Here is a 16,767-nt window from a genome sequence, read left to right as displayed (position 1 = left end):
GGGATCACCCCTGACCTTGGTAGTTGAGCATGAAGAACCCTCCGTTGGCCGAGTCACTGTGGAAGGTGATGAGGATCTGATTGGAGGAGCTACGGGTAGATTCCTTTGCCATGCCCCCTGTGAAAACCCCCAGCTTCGGGGAACCTTCCTGGGAACCATCCCTGTATCACAGACAAGAGGCAAAGGAAAGAGCTTAGATCCATCCCTCCGTATTAAGAACAAGCCCTGCATATTAGCGTAACAATATTTATTAAGGTTTTCCTAATTAAGCCTTCATCAAGGGTTCATAAAAATAAATATATAAATAAATGCACCATAAGTATGGTTTTGTTGCCTGGGTAATGCCATGCTGTGCCATTGACTTTTAGGAAGCACGCTAAAGCAGTAGTGTTACACTATCTATAATTAAGCATGCTGTGAAGGGCTTTGCAGTTTAATTGAATTCTCCAATAGGGGTTCATCTATAGAGACACAGACCCCTGCCCCGCACCCCTTGCAATTACAACATCTGGCCACTTGGTTGGGTACCACTGTCAGTTATGCAAAAATCCAAGCAATGTAAAAGGAATTAATCTGTGATATTTCTGTTTGCTTTTGCAAATTCGCTTCTATGTATTTTACTCAAATGTCATCTGATTTATTAACAGTGTTTTCCCCTTGAAATGCCTGGAAGGATTTAAGCCAGCTTCATGCTCAATTTCAACCAGCAGAGCATGTTTAAAAAGTAAAAAAGACCTTTCAGTAAATCAATGAGTAAAGAGAAAGATGAATCCACCCTCTTGCTGTACATTTCCCTGACATTTATCTGCTTGGAGTAAACAGGAGAGACTCAGTGTAGCCTCAGAGGCAACATTAAAGGGAAGGATGTTAGAGTTGCATTCTGGGATGCTGTTCTCTAAACACATTGTACTCAAAAAACATTGACAATGATCCCAGAGAGACCCTCCAGTGCGTTAATAAAACAATAACACTGATAAACAACATACCAAGGTTCTTTCATGAAAAAAAGGATGCCCGATACTCCTGAAGTCTAAATACAGGTCCCTCGTGATAAAAAAACAAAACAAAAAAACACCTGTTCTAAATTAATTATTGACTTGAGTTTTTATCCTAAAATACGGTTCTTCTGTGACTGTTTCTAGCATGTCCTTTTGTGCAACATTTTTTTCTTCGCAACACCGATGTGTGACACCTTCTTGTCATTGAAACCAAGCACTGGGCTACACACTCTCAGATCACATTTTACAGGGCTGGTGTTTTCAACATGAGCTTATAAGGTTGCAACCTTCCTAAACAGCAGAATGCAGCAATTTCACAGAAACGCACATCACCTCTTGGTATACGGCATGCTTCCCCAGCAGTAGGGCAAGGTGGTCAAGTGACTTAATAAATCATTCTGTATTGTATATTCCCCAGGTTAAATATCTACAGAACACAAATGCAGACGATATATTAATACAGGCTCTTGAATGGCCTCTGCTTTATCCCTTCCGATGCAATGCTAAACACAAGCTTCAATTCAATTCACAGCCTGACAAGTAAAGCTAAACCTTTATGATCAGCAGAAAGGGAAGTCATAGGCATGCAGGGATGTTCCCCTTACCAGATGGTGATGAAGTCGTTTGGGTTCTCAATCTGCAGCAAAGTGAAGTTCACGCGGATCCCATAGCCCGGGTCTACCGTTATCAGCCAGGTACAGTCCACTGCATCGGGGTATTCACTCGGATAGCCTGGAGAGAAGATCGTGCCACTGTGGGACGTGATGTTCCCTCCACAGGGGACTGCAAATTATAAATACAGTGAGTGAGTAGAAAAGAAATAGTGAATCAGAGAAAGAGGTCTTGTCAGGTCCAAAGATTAGCTCCAAAGCCTGTTAGAGGCGAGAACTTTTAGCTGACTGTTTGGAAAAGATAAAGGCATGAAAGTATCTAAATTGTCACTCAGGGAAAAGGCGGAGGACAGCAGACCTTAGGCACTGGCAATACATGTTTGCTTGTAAACCGAGCTGGGCTTTTTTTCTTGTGCAGGGAATTCAGGTTACAAGAGATCATCAGAAACATAGTGAACAATTAGAGTGATAATATTCTTTAAGAACGTGATTCCTGTTCATCCTCCTTATAGTTGCATTCAGATCTGAAATTAATATTCAAAGTACCAATGTAAGTGCTAAAAAAAAGCCTATAGCTATAGCTTAAAAAGCCTTGAAATAATGAAGTTGAGTATTTTTCAAACACTTTCTCTACTCAAAACTCTCAATCAAAGATTGCAAATTAAACTGGAAAAATTGTTAATGGAAATGACGTATATATGCTGACAGACGCAGGCCAGGAGGGCTGGTTATCACTCCTGGAGCCCTGTTCAGCTACACAGAGAGATGCACTGAATTATGCACCAGTTTTGGACATGCTTTATTGAACCCTTGCTCCCTAACTTTAGAGAGCAATAATGCTTTTGGAACCCTTCCACCTCTCAGCAAATTCAGTGGCAGGCCGCCAGCTCAAGGAAGCACTGTCAAGTATGCAGAAGAAAGAGGCAATAATGAAATCAGACGTCATTTACTGAGAGCAGGAAGCAATCCATCTCAGTTGAGAAAAGCTAAAGAGTGCAGAATCAGGGGAGGCAAAAATAAAAAAAAAGATTAAATAAAAAAATAGCAGTAGAATTGAGATGGACCTGATAGAGAAGGAATAGCATCAGTAATGCCTTTTGTGTTTCTTTGGTTTCTTTGCTGTTTCCTTTTGCCCACACCAAGGTGGCGTGTGAACCTGTATTTGGTCCCAAATCAAATGTCAACACTACACTTTATATCACCCCAGACAAGAAGCCCTTTCTGTGTTTTAAGCAGGAAGCAGGGATGTTTCTCGCTTGCTCGATAGCTCTGGCCCCTACCTTCACACCTGGGGAACAGGTGATCCCAGTTGCGGTTGGTCCCGTGCTGGCAGGTGAGGATGGCTTGCCCGACGAGCTGGTACCCTGGCAGGCACTCGAAAGAGATGGACTGGCCCACGTTGTAGCCAGCGCCACTCACCACCCCGTTGGCAAAGGGCTCTGGGTCCGGGCACTCCTGAAGCTCATAGGCTGGGGAAATGAACAAACTTGGATGCAACTCTTTGAAATCAGAGACTATGAATTCCACTGAAATTACACAGGAACTAAAGTATCTTAACCTTAATTGCAATTAACTAATCAATCATCCTGTGTGGAAAAACTCTATGAAACATTACTATGAAACGTCTTATTTCAACACATATGAACCAAACTCCCACATCTCACAAAAGCAATGCGGCCTTGATAGATAAATACTGGAAGCTATTTGAAAATCAGTTGGATAGAAATGCCCAAAATAAAAAGTATTGTATTCTGTACAGCATAACTAACAAATCACCCAAGTTAAAGCTATGTGAGTGGACAGGATAGAGTGTGCAGCCAACTACTCTCTTTGAGTTCCAGGTTGAAAATCAAGGAGCTCTCTCCCTGTTCCTCCTATATACACGTGGCCAGGCTAAATTGGCAATCAACTACCCAATTAAGCCTGACCACATTCTCACAGGGTTTTTTTTTTACTTGAATGAGTTTAAACTGCTTGTCTTCAGCTGCCACAAGTGTCCCTCTTCTTAATTTGGTTTTGGGATTATCCTATTAAATGTATCCAGTGTTGACTTAATCTTGGGTACAACAGCCTTCCTTAAAGGGGAAGCAATTTTTAGCCTTAAAGACTTCTATCAAACCTTCTGCCGTAAAATCCTTGACTCAGATTTTTGAGCAGGATCTGGAAGGTCCGCCATCTGTGACTGCTGTAAACAAGTTGTTGTGGGTGACGGGAAGTGGAACGCGCTCCTTATTAAATCTGCAGCTAGAATAATGTGATTTTAGGTAAGCAGGGAATGAAGTGTGACCAGAGGGGCAGCCTATTACATCAGGCTAATTGTGCTGTCAGATTGGGAGACATATTTAAGACTATCCGCGGCTGCGGCGAGGTATCACTGCATGTGTCAACAGGATAAATAAAACCATTCCTCGAGACATGCAATAGAACCCTTTCCAATGAGATTATTTCAGCACATGACAATGTATTATCTATTACTGCGTAACTATGTGTATATATACATACACACACACACACACACACACACATATATATATATATATTGGCTTCCTTTCTTCATAGTAGCAAGAGGTCTCGTTATTCAGATTCAGATTCCTCTGTGCTTTACTATATTTTACAATGTTTTAACAATGGAATACCAAAGTAAACTTGTGTTTAACTGACTACCACAATCTCTCATAAGGTCTTCTGGTCCAGTGAGATTCCTCTGGCACTTACCCTGGTACTCAAATTTGAACCCGGGCTTGTTCTGCGAGTGGTCGCTGTGGAAATAGACCGTCATTTCGTGAGAGGTGGTGAGGAGGGAGGGCGGGAGCTCGGGCCCGCTGAACCGGCCAATCACAGTGCTTGTATCGAAGGGCCCATTCCGGATCTCAATGAAGTCATGGTTCGCCTCAGTGGAGAAGTTGAGGAACTGAATGTGGGCACCTAAACATCCACAAGGAGGAACAACAACAAAAAAAAAACTGGTCATATCTACAGAGAACTGTGTTTTCTTATCTACATTTTAAATGAAGTATCACTGACCCTGCCTTTCAATACCACCTTCTCACTCAACTGCTCTGTCCTTCCAAATGTCTCAGAAGGAGACCTACAGGCTTCTTCGTTGTTGTGTTAACACCATGTTACATGCAAGGCGAGGTATTACACTTACCAAAGCTGATGGGCAGGGAAATTCTCCAGGTGCAGTCACTGTTGCTAGGGTAGTTGCCTGGAAAACCTGGGCTCAGGATCACTCCCTCCATCTCTTCGGAGGTCCCGCCACACTGAGCTTCAATATAGCAAGCAGGGAGAGGAAGTGACAACTGCCGTAGCTGCTACTGTGAGGGTGGGCAGAGTGCCACCCAAGGTCTTCGCTCCAACCATGTTCTAAATCCTTCACTAGAACCAATTAAACCAAAATCTAGGTCTAATGTAGTTCATTATTTAAATGCACCTGGAGTGTAATTGCCCTCCAGGGCAGGCATTTGCCCACCCTTTTAAAACTGCAGGACTGAGACTGACCCTCTCTACACAGGCAGAGAAAATTATAACTTTCCGACATCTCAGAGCATCAGAAAAGTCTTTCAAAAGCAATTGCTATTCAACCACTTATCTAAGAAGGATTTGAGAGCGAGATATCCCGGAATACATCCCATGAAGCGACATGAAAAGATCCAGGAACTCTAATACTTAAGTGACATTTTTACATTACCGGACCAGAACATCAATCATGCTCACTCTTAACTCCTGACCTAGTCCTAGTATAACTATTCCCACTCCTTTATTTCTTGAAGGAGGATATAAAGCTGAAGTGGTGGGCCTGCTAACCTTTTAGCATGCAATAAACCTTTTCTCACCTGTCTTTTAAGTTGGGTCATTTGACCCAGTGATTTGTTGGCAGGACATTGATTAAATGGGGTCTGGTCAATCTGACCCCAGTTAAATCTGGAAAGTGGATTCCCTTGAACTTGAACTGTGTATTACATATCACCCAATCACATATGTCATTAGATTCCCAATGCTTTCCATTAGAATATCACAGAACTACAGTCACTACAGTAAACTGGAGGCTTTTCTTAATACTAACAAAGAAGGTAAAGATAAACTAATAACCCCACCATGTACCAGGGTGCAATGCACAAGAGCCTGAGATGAATCTTTCCCAGGTATCTTTAATGTAAAATTATAGTTCTGTATAACAATATATTGAATGCATGCTCCAGTTGGTTTTAACCAAACCATTAAGCCAAATTGTAAAAAAAAAGACTTTAGATGTGTGCTAAAAAAGACTAAAGAACAATGTTCCTTCAAATAAAAGAAACTTGAGTCACAAATAAATGCAACAGCTCCTATCTCTAGCTAGAGAGGCAAATACATGGCTGGTTTACCAATGCAGAGAGGAGGAGGGAAATTCCAACGCCGTACTGTTCCAGGCATACAGGATATATGGGAGTGACCCTGAAAACAACACAAGGGTTGTTACACGTAGGTCTATTTACTTTCTTGTTTTTACTTAATAGTAGACAATTAAAATAGATCTTCATTAAATTAGTTTAGTGTTGAGTGGAGTTCTCTTTCCTGCATACCTCTACACGGTTATACAATGTGGAGTGAAACTCTTTCCTGGTATTCTACACAGGTCTACAGTGTTGAGTAGAGCTCTCTTATTCCTAGACCTTTATGCAGGTCTACAGTGCTGAGGGGAGTTTTCTTTACTAGACTTCAATACAGGTCTATATTATTGATGTACCTTTCCTATAGTTATCTGTCCTAGTACTCTATACAGGTCTACAGTGTGGAGTGGAGTTATCTTTCTCAGACCTCCATGCTGTTCTGTAGTGTTGAAGATGCTGAAATGCAGGAAGGTTCAGTTACCTGGAGTGTGTATCCAGGCTCACACTGGAATGACACCACGTCGTTCACCAGGTAGCGGTCACCCAGTTTAACTCCACTACTGGGAATGAGGGGCTCTGGGCAGCTGGAGAGACCAACAGCTATACAGGAGTAAGAGAAAAAGAGCAACAGTGTTGACTTGTGAATTAATGGCTAGATCCATTAGTTGCATACATTTCAGTTTCAGGGGAGGTGAACTACAGTTTGTGACTGTGAGGTTAAGGGCAACTTAGTAAACCCACGGCAGAGTTATTGATGGTTATTGTGATTTAAGAAGCCAGGAAAGAATGCCATGGGATTTGTAATGCACACAGAGTATGTAGAAAATCTGTTTAATGTCTCTGAAAGACTGTTAGTACCGCTGCTAGCTTGGTTTTCTTATAAAAGCACATATACTGATTGGTTCTTAAGCGAGAGCACAGCTTGCAACATCTAGGGGATGTACAGTATAGTATAGTATATTCTATTACATGCTGAGCAAGCGGCCTCCAATATTTAATGCAGCTACCAGAAAATAAAATGGGTTTCAGGGCAAGGTCGGCACAGCCCTTTGACAAGCATTCATGATTTATCACAAGCGCAATTGAGTGTGAACCATTCTGTTTAAAATATGTGGGTGAAGAAAATAAAATAACTTTGACATTCTTTTCATTTCTTTTTTGTTGGCAAGGGCTGCCACAGCAAATGCACGCAGGTAATCCCTTTCACTGCAACTTCAAATACATTATCTCCCCCCGGCGAGCACTGCCAGCCAGTCTGAGAAGGGTGGTTAGCAGTCCCCTCATGCCTAGAGAGGCTCAGTCCACATCGCTGCAAACTGTCTCCCCAGAAACACTTCCAGCCGCCGGAGCGAGATAATCTTCAAAAGACATTTCTGTGCTAAAGGTCTGTCTGTGTCGTCTGCAGCTGCTTCTAGACAAAGTGTTGCAGGAGCTGATGGGATATGTGCCAGAGCTTATTCAAACACTGTATATATGTATGCATGCATGCAAAACCACTGCCTTTATTCAAGATAAGTTTTATTAGGAGTATTAGTATGGGTATAATGGTGCTGCTTGAATAAAATCAGTCCCTGTTGATCTTGGATATTAAATATAATATCAATGGCCCTGTGGATTACAGGACATGAGTGCCCATGTAATTACAGTGTAATAACTGGGTAATTGACAATGACTCCTGTTCCTACGTAGTAACTACTGTGTAATAATGTGTGATAATATAGTAGTTTGTGAATATCTTTTTACAAGTTGCAATTGTATGGTAACATCATGGTAAAGACATTTGACATGTAATTACGCAATTATGTCACTAATGGTTACCATGTAAGAAAAGGAGCATTTGGTAGTTATCTAGTTATTACATGGCTATATATGCCCTGTAATCTAAAGAGGTACCAATATTTCTATTTTGAGTTCAGGGAAAGTAATTGAGGTATGGTTCAATATTTTAGCTATGACAAACAGAAAGGTACGTGCTTGCCTTGGGGTCTATCAGACCCAGATCCCGTTACTGAGGATAGATAGCAGTAAAATAATAAGAGTGAAACATAAACAAATGTATGATCTACTAAAAACTCTAAAGCTCTGTGGGGGTTTATAAGAAACTGACATCACATCACTCTGTAGGACGCGAGCAGGTGCCAAGCGGAACCCTGAACAGTATAACGACTGAAGACGCTGGGGACTCTAAACTCTAAACTCTAAACTCAGACTCTGCTACTCTCTCTCTACTTACTCTTGTACTCCAGGTGGAAGCCTGCAGCAGACACGCTGATATCAGAGTAGAAATGCAGGTAAAGCTGGTGTGAAGTGCTGTTTAGGAGGGCTGGCACAGTCGTTCCTAGCGGAATAAAAAAAAAAGCACACACACAAGACAGCAAAAAGTTAGCAAAAATGTTTTGGGTTACTGATTCAAAATCCACCTTACAGTGACCAAGCTGATTGCATACACACACACACACACACACACACTTTTATTATCTCTTATGATGAGATGTCATCTCATGCAGTTTGGATGAGAGGACTGCGAAGAGGACCTCATTGTCCTATTGTTCCCACTTGCCTGGTAGGACCACGAGTCCAGTGCTTCATAGGTCAAGTCAGGAGGCTCTATTTTCCTCACCTGAAAAGCTTCCCAGCATGGTGTCTGTGTTGTCTCCTCCGTCAAACACCTCCAGAGAGTCCCAGTTCTGCTCCGTCACAAAGCTGATCACCTGGATCTGGAGGAAAAGGCACAGGAATTACAAAAAGGGATCTTTTTTTTTTTCAAATGGTGTGTTTTGGGCCCAATAATTCATTATTTTACCTCTGTTTTCTCCCTCAATTTTAATGTCACCTTGCTGCTGTGACCCAGGAGAACTACACATCGACAGATGACCTACATTGTCAAGTCAATTGGCTTTTTTCAACTGCTGAACTTAAAAAAAAAAACTGATGTTGCCAAGCAAGTGAGCCTTGGAGAAGAGGCCCAGTCTGGCTAGTTTCTGCCTGGACTTGTCTAGACACCTGAACAGTAGGGGGTCGCTGTAGAGTGACAAGGTGAACTAAACCCTGCCTAATTTCCTCCCTAACCCAGAGCAAAGACCAATGCAAATGAGCGGGCCTTTGCATCCATACTGTATAACAATACCAGCAGTATACATAAAAAGACCAGATTGCTGCTCAAGAAACACAACTCGAAATCCCTGGCATTTATTATTATTATTTTTTCACAACCTGCAGATTGTGTTAGAGAATGAAAGCGGTTCACATACATTCTTCTATATTCTCAAACAAATCTAAAATTGGACGGTCACACCAGGGTGGCTGCTGATTTCAATTCCAGATCTATACGTTCCAATGCTCTTCACTCTTGGTCCTTTTATTTTTTCTTTTATTTGCTCTCGCTCTCCACGAGATGAATAATTTAGATAGCTTAGCTGGTCAAGAGCTGCTCGCACAAAGTGATGCGCTGACTACAACAAACCGAGACGTCTGTGTTACTGTCCATTGGAGACCCTAAGCTCTAATCCCTTCCCATACGTCCATGCTGTGTGTCTGAGCTCAGCAGGGTTACTCTCCAAATGCACTCATCACTGTACAAAAAGGCAATTTATTACCACACACCAATAAATACGGGGAAAAAAAGAAACCGACAAAAGTCATTATATATTTACAAGAAAATAAAATACACACATATTTATAACAAATAAGCAAATAAATAAATAAATAAATAACCCACAGTTTATTAAGTGCTGAGGGGCATTAATTCCGAGCAGGCGCAGGATTACACGGTCTTGCCATGCCTCTTATCATGCAGCCCACAGATGTGCTTGCATATCCACCAGCCATTATTTATAATCTATCTCTGCCACCGGCTCTCCTCCAGAGAGCAGCTAAAGGTAAGGAAAGTTTCACCTTCCTTTCTGAAAATGCTTAGAGATCGGAAGCTAAGCAATTCCAGGCCAATCTCTCTCCCTCTCTCCCTCTCTCCCTATCTCTCTCTCTGTCTCTCTCTCTCTCTCTCTCTCTCTCTCTCTCCATTCACCTTAATCCTTTCTACCCATTGATTCATAATATTAAACACATAGTAATAAATTGGGATGGGGCGAGTGGTACCTGAATGCCGGCTCCCTCTGGGACAGTGATCTTCCACACGCAGTTGAGGCTGTTGAGGTAGGGCTCAGGGAATCCCGGAGACAGGATAGTGCCCCTCCTCTCAGTCAGGTTACCCCCACACAGCACTGCGACAGACAAGGGGAGGGAGAGACACTGAGGTGAGTTTGTCTTTATATGGAACTGGTTGGAAGAGAGCAGTGCTATACTTATCAAGTCACCTAGTTACCTACCCACCAACCTTCCTACTATGTAAGAGAGAATTCAGTTTGGTGGTGAAAGTCTAAAATGAATTCATTCTTGGGAGCTATTCTTCCCTCGCTGGTCCTTACTTTCTCAGTACGTTTGCTCATAAGCCTGGGCTGTACCTACCCACACAGGTGGGCACTGTGCTGTTCCACTGTGCCAGGGCTCCCAGCACAGTGAGGCACTCGATAGCGCCGGAGCCCTGCAGTGAGTACCCTGGGTTACACTCGAAGCGGATCACAGTCGAGACGGAGAAGTCATTCCCGATCCGTTTCCCGTATCGCGGCTCCGGGACTGAGCTGCACTGGGTGGCACTGGTGCGGGGAACCGCTGGAGGAGAGAGCGAGAGCAGGGGAGAGGGGAGTGAGTACAGAGGAGAGACAGAGACACTGCATATATATGTTTTATGTATAGTAGCTGTTTGTGACACTCTCCAGTCCAACAGCGATCAAAACAGTTGTAGTTCTACAACAATGAAAGTGGCAAATAAAAAAGCAAAGGAAGCAAAGCAAAACCTATTTCAGAACAGACACAAGCGTCACCGACCTTGGTAAGCAAAGTGGAATCCTCGGGAGGTGGCGTGACCTCTGGCGCTGAATTTGATGAGGATCTGATTGGAGGAGGCCAGGGGCACCGACTCGCCTAGGAGACAGACAGGACACAGAGAGTAAGAGACACAGTAACTGAATCGCCAGCTTATGAAGTGGATTAGCGTGATCGCGCGGATTGATTTTAGAGTTCAAAGCCATCGCTCAAGGCAATCGAGACAAACACTTTTTGTTTCTTTTTTTTTTCTTTTTCAGCTCGGATATTCATATTCATATTGCCGCTGTAGCCTTGGACCTCAAGCGGTCATACAAATCCCAAACGATGATTTTGGGATTGTGTGATTTCGCTTGAGCGGGGAAGGTGTTCCCGGTCACCTCCAGAGAACCTCGTCACAACCCCAGATCCACTGGATGACTGACTAACAACTAACACATATGGAACATTTCCATTGATTCTGGAACAGTTTTGTTTTGGCAGTACCCGATGCAGAGGGTATCATTGCAAGTACATGTCAATGAACATGTGGGATGTGCATTTTATATATGCTTTATTTTTTTCTACTGGGGAAACCCGTTTTTCCTTTTGTTTTTTCTTGACGGGACTCTTCGAACTTGCTTGGCTGGTTCAAGAAAAAGTAAAACATATACACTTTGTGTTTTTGTACTGTAGCTGTACTATTCAGTTTGATCCATTATAACTAGCCCCTAGAGAACCAGGGCTTTTAGTTTGCTGGTTAAAGAAAGAAAGAAAGAAATCAAGACCTGGAATACATTAATATTTGCAAACAGCAAAGAAATGCTCAAAGTAATGATTAAGCACAGTTTTATGGTTTGTTTTTCTTCTGCTGTGAATTAAAAGGCAACTGAAAGTTAATATATTTCCCTTGACATTCATTAGGGGGCAGCCTTAGGCACTAGTCAAATAGCGAGAACTAACATATATAACTGCAACATGGCCTGGTGATAGGCCCAGGGACTGGAAAGCAGTGAGGTCCTGGTGGTCAGAGATGTGGGACATGGAGGGAGGAAGGCAGCACAGCTAAGTGGTTAGGGAGGAGGATCTGAGATGAAGGACAATCAGGTTAGAAAGTGTGGTTCTAGTGTAAGAGCTGAGGGACTGGGAGGAAAGCGGTGTGACCTAGTGTTTTGAGCTGAGAGAGGGAGGGAGGGAGGGAGGTCAAGTGGTTAGAGATAAGCAACTAGGTAGAAAGGCAGTGTAGACTGGTGGTTAGAGTTGAGGAACTGGGAGGCCGGGGGTCACAGCTAAGGGACTTGGAGGCAATGTGCTTTGGTGGTTAGACTGAGAGGCTTTAACGTAACAACAGCAGAAGTCTGCCCTCTGTCCTGCAAAGCTCGGTTTACCTGTATGGGATCCAGAGAGAGAACTAAGGAGCCGGGAATGCTGGGTAGGCCCATCATGCACTTCAACCACATCGTTCAGAGCCGTCTGAAAGAAGGCAAACTGCCCAAACACAACTAAAAAAAAAAAAAAAAAAATCTTAATGAGTTTTCATCCTCTATAATACCTCGGGCTTGTTTTCAGCCATGAATCAGATTTAATTGATAAATAACACAGCTTGCATGACATTGAATTGCAGTAAAAGTCAGCCCCAAAACATTCAGCAGAACAAGATTTACATTGAAGCTGTAAAATACCGGGATGGGCAGCTAGCTGTTATAGCAAATACATTTTAGAATGTACGGCATTTAAGAAGCTTAACACAGGCGCTGTCTTTGTTTGCGCTTGCATTATTAGATTTAATTTGATTTCATCAATCAACGGGGGGGGGAAAAATAAAGCTAACTTAGCCCAGCAACAGCCCAATCGTTATCATCGACCGAGACCTCCAGCAATAACCTTCAACAATCCCCTACAAAGTAGCAGCGCGGACTGTACAGTGCATCCCATCCAGCCTCATGCATCTTCAGCAGGATTCTGCGGTTTTGTGGTCCGCCCCAGAGTGCTTTGCAGAGGAGCAGGAGTGTTAACCCCCGGATAGCTCTATGCATTACAGCACAGTGCAATGCAATATCCTCGGCAGTAAAACAGACATTTATACAGCACTTGCATGTCAGACATCCCATGGAGGGGGTGCTGCTGCGCTCAGCAAGCTTTGTTGAAAATATCCTGTACTGGCAGAATGTAAACGCTACTGTTTAGCCATTGCAGCCACATGCATTTGTTGACACAAATGTTTTATGAATGCAGTTCATATTGTCTACCTGCAGTGGGATCCTGTACATTCAAGAGGTAAATAGATGCCCAAGCAGGAAATTAATGTCAGCGAGTCAATCCTGCATGTATCTGCTGTGTTATAGTCTGCGGTATCTGCTGATGTTGTGCCACCAGGGGAGTGACTGCATCTGGATTGCTTGCGTTCAGAGTTTCCTGAGTCGTGTCACCTGACGTTTTCTACGGGTCTGTGAGTCGATCATTTTAGCTTGACAACTAAACCCTTGGTTGCTGACAGCAGTTTAATTCTTTTTAGTTAGGCCTTGCAATGGAGTTCCCCTGACCATGAGAGGCCCTATATCACAGCACCGAGGATAGAGCTACAGCTATTTACACAAGTTACGCACAGAAGTAAAATGGGGAATATTGACTTCATAAAGGCACGTTTCTCTACCACTGGCTTTGCGGTCTTGCAGTTTTATTTTTTGCTAAACAAATAAAGCATATATGAATAGCTCCAGGGAGGGGCTCACCATAGTCCTTGGGCACCTCAATGGAGTAGAGGCAGCTCTGTCCGCTGGAGTAATTACCGGGATAGTTTGGGGACAAGACCACCCCATCGGAGCCAGAGTACTGCCCTCCACAGGGGGCTGAGAGAGAGAGAGAGAGCATTACTCCAAAGAATGCAGATCGGCGTGGTTCAGAACAAATCTTTGCCTTCAGGGAAGCATGGGCTCTCTGTGATCCTTACCCACGCAGGCTGGCCGGGGCTGGTTCCAGACAGGCTTGCCATCGTCCCCCACGATGCAGGTCAGAGTGGAGAAGCCTTCCACCACATAGCCGCTGTCGCAGTAGAAGGTGATGGTGGAGCCCAGCTTGAGGTCAGATCCCACCCGCGTACCGTTCCTCACGGCCCCAGGCTCGAAGCAGGACTCCCTCGGGTTCTCTGTGTAAAGACAAGCATTTCAGCAACACACGTCCCCAAGTCTCTGATTACTAGGAAAACCTTGTGAAACTTCATGTGACTTCTAGATGTGACACGACTGAGTGCTTAAAGTTGTGGGTGAGTCGAGGAAGGACGTGAGGGAGACGAGTGGTTTGCAAAGCGTACCCGTGTACTGGATGACAAAGCCGCTGCTGCTGAGCGAGGCGTCGCTGCGGAATGCCAGGAAGAGCGTGTTGGAGCTGCTCTCGATTCGTTCTGGGATCTGGGAGCCGAAGAAACTGCCCACCAGCGAGCTGAGGGAGTCCGGACCATCATAGATGTGGAGGAAATCATAGCCTGGCTCCAGGTTGAAGCTGAGGACACAAGAGACACACGAGAGAATTTAAAGACAAACACACTCATTAATGCTGTTGGTATACATTAGCAACATTTGCATCAAGTATTTAATTAAAGCAATATTTTAAAGTAGTGATATTCCCTTGCATTCGTTGGTACACCATCACAGACACAAAGTACCACGGACTGAGACATCTTCAGGAAATATTTCACTTTTTCAGTTTTCCCAATGCTTTTATTTTTTAGAAGGGATCATAGAATTATCACATGACTCAAAGGAGACACAGCTACTGGAATGACGTCCCAAAGGCTGCTGGGAGAGTCCTGGGCAGCCTTCACTGTTTCCCGTGAGTCAGGTGATGTTGTTTGAACTGGATTCCAGGGAGGGACTCTTACTGGTTGAAGGACAGCACAATAACGTAGTCTGGGGACACCGTGATGGTCCAGTCGCACTCCTTGCCGTGAGGGTATGGTTCAGGATACTCTGGAGACAGGATGAGCCCCATCGGGCCAGTTAAACTCCCTCCGCACGGGGCTGTAGGGAACAAACACACACATACACATAATCATCTTAAAAGGAGTTTACCAATACTTTAAGCACAGCACAGAAACCACAACCATAAATATACTCCAGACAGAGGAAAGAGGATGGTAAGGAATGGTCTCCCTAGTCATGTTTTTAATTCTCAATCACTTAGTTTAACTTGACACAGGTTTGAGATCAGTCATCTACTAGGAACTGGATGAGCATAGATGGGTTGAATGCATGAGTGTATATCTAATTTGTTCTAACTTAAGAAATGACCTGCTAGTACTCTAGTACGGTGGGCATGTGTAGGCAGGGCAGCTTGCTAGCTGTTTTGCTTGAGGACTTTCTGTGATCGATCTTGCTCTTATATTCTGCACAATGGTTCACGTGGCCCATTCATCACAGGATTCAGCTCAGTTGCGTCAAATTGCCTCATGATGGGCCTGCCCGTATTTTCTAATAAACACCCTTAATAATGTACCACTGTGACTCAGAGCACAGCAAGTATAAGTTCTTGCTGAAGGCTTAGATCCTTCATCCCTGCTTATCAATAACTCACTCTGCAGGCAGATCAGCTGTGGTTTACGCTGTGCCTCTATAGATCTGACAGCATGGGGAGGGGAAGGCAGTGGAATAAGCACTCACTGTTTCCTCTCTTAGTTTCTCGAGGACAAACAAGTAAACAAGCAAGCAGGCATCAAGGGTATGAAGCACATCAGAACGGCACATTGGGGGTCAACAGCAGAGAGGTGCGGATTCCTAGGTTGTAATGAAAACCAGTCGTGGTTTTCCCCAGTGGGGGCTCTGGTCCCTTTTGCATTAGCATACCTGTGCAGGTAGGAGGGTCTGGCTGCCAGAAGAATCGGTTGTCAATCTCCACGCAGGTGATCTTGGTCGCCCCCTGATGGAGGTACCCGGGATCGCACTGGAACACCACATTGTCCCCTGGCTCTCGACTGTCCCCACTGCGTGTCCCATTGGCCGGCGTCCCAGGGTCATTGCAGGACGTGGCTGTGGACACTGCAAGACATTTGAAGGGTTACATGTACAGTAGATTAGCTTAAAAAAGAAACACACCCACAGTGCCTCCTGCCTTAATCTATTTAAATCTCTGGCTTAAACACATTTAAAAGCCACATGCAATTGTTCCAGTTAGAGGGACAGAGAGTTACCTGAGAACTGCAGCGCGAAGCCCTGCTTGCTGGTGAAGAAGTCCGTGTTGAACTGCAGGGTGACGGAGCTGAAGGTGCTGTGGATGTCGGGAGGCAGGGTGGAGCCGCTCAGCTCCTTCAGCAGGATCCCACTGTCCTGGGGCCCGTCCCATATCTTCAGCATGTCGTGAACCTCCTCTGTGTGGAAAACCAGGAATTGCAGCCTGGAAAGGGAAAGCCAAGGCACCTTTACATACAACATCACACACAGCCAGTGCACCAGAGAAAACACCTGAAAACACGTGGGAAAATGCTAAGCATGTCTTTACCCTTTACCCTGCATTTTTTCAGTTCCCCCATGCTTTTTCCTATGGTTATACTATGCATTTACCATAGTTTACCCTGGTTTGCTGTGCTTATTAATTTGGTATTCTTTATGATGCTTTCCTATGCTATATAATGATTTCTCTATGCACATTTTTATAAGGATGTAAACACTTTAAAACATGTGGGAGTATGCTAAGCATGAGTTTAACAGTAGCATATTAGTATATAACACTTTAGTGTGAGACAATGTACTGCATCGAAATCTAATATTTTTCAGGGAACACAGATGAAAGTTTTTATGTACAGAAATCTGAGGCCATCGAGAAGAACAACAAGAAGAACATGACACAGACAAAGAAGATTTCAGTGCCACTGTCTTGTTGTGCCAGGTTCTTAGTGTTAATGCTGTACTTTTAGAGGAGTGTAATGCAAGGCTC

The 16,767-nt window shown here is 43.9% G+C and overlaps 1 protein-coding gene across 1 annotated transcript in view; it reads right to left on the bottom strand.

Annotated features, from left to right (window-relative positions):
• LOC117414078 (CUB and sushi domain-containing protein 1-like) overlaps positions 1-16,767 on the bottom strand; it is a 162,982-nt gene that overhangs the window by 30,310 nt on the left and 115,905 nt on the right. Inside the window, exons 26-44 of the mRNA XM_059000080.1 lie at positions 16,025-16,227; positions 15,681-15,872; positions 14,720-14,858; positions 14,153-14,340; positions 13,793-13,987; positions 13,575-13,691; positions 12,231-12,344; positions 10,867-10,962; positions 10,447-10,650; positions 10,078-10,202; positions 8,603-8,699; positions 8,216-8,320; positions 6,464-6,582; positions 5,977-6,046; positions 4,761-4,877; positions 4,325-4,534; positions 2,890-3,078; positions 1,604-1,781; positions 16-161 (exon numbers count right to left, since the gene is read on the bottom strand). Coding sequence (XP_058856063.1) covers positions 16-161; positions 1,604-1,781; positions 2,890-3,078; positions 4,325-4,534; positions 4,761-4,877; positions 5,977-6,046; positions 6,464-6,582; positions 8,216-8,320; positions 8,603-8,699; positions 10,078-10,202; positions 10,447-10,650; positions 10,867-10,962; positions 12,231-12,344; positions 13,575-13,691; positions 13,793-13,987; positions 14,153-14,340; positions 14,720-14,858; positions 15,681-15,872; positions 16,025-16,227 — 2,804 coding nt within the window. The remainder of the gene's footprint in view (positions 1-15; positions 162-1,603; positions 1,782-2,889; positions 3,079-4,324; positions 4,535-4,760; positions 4,878-5,976; positions 6,047-6,463; positions 6,583-8,215; positions 8,321-8,602; positions 8,700-10,077; positions 10,203-10,446; positions 10,651-10,866; positions 10,963-12,230; positions 12,345-13,574; positions 13,692-13,792; positions 13,988-14,152; positions 14,341-14,719; positions 14,859-15,680; positions 15,873-16,024; positions 16,228-16,767) is intronic.

Source organism: Acipenser ruthenus, chromosome 25, assembly GCF_902713425.1.
Source record: "Acipenser ruthenus chromosome 25, fAciRut3.2 maternal haplotype, whole genome shotgun sequence".
In the NCBI taxonomy this organism is placed as follows: Eukaryota; Metazoa; Chordata; class Actinopteri; order Acipenseriformes; family Acipenseridae; genus Acipenser; species Acipenser ruthenus.
Note: the sequence above shows the minus strand (reverse complement) of the source record. Positions and strands in the feature narration are given on the sequence as shown.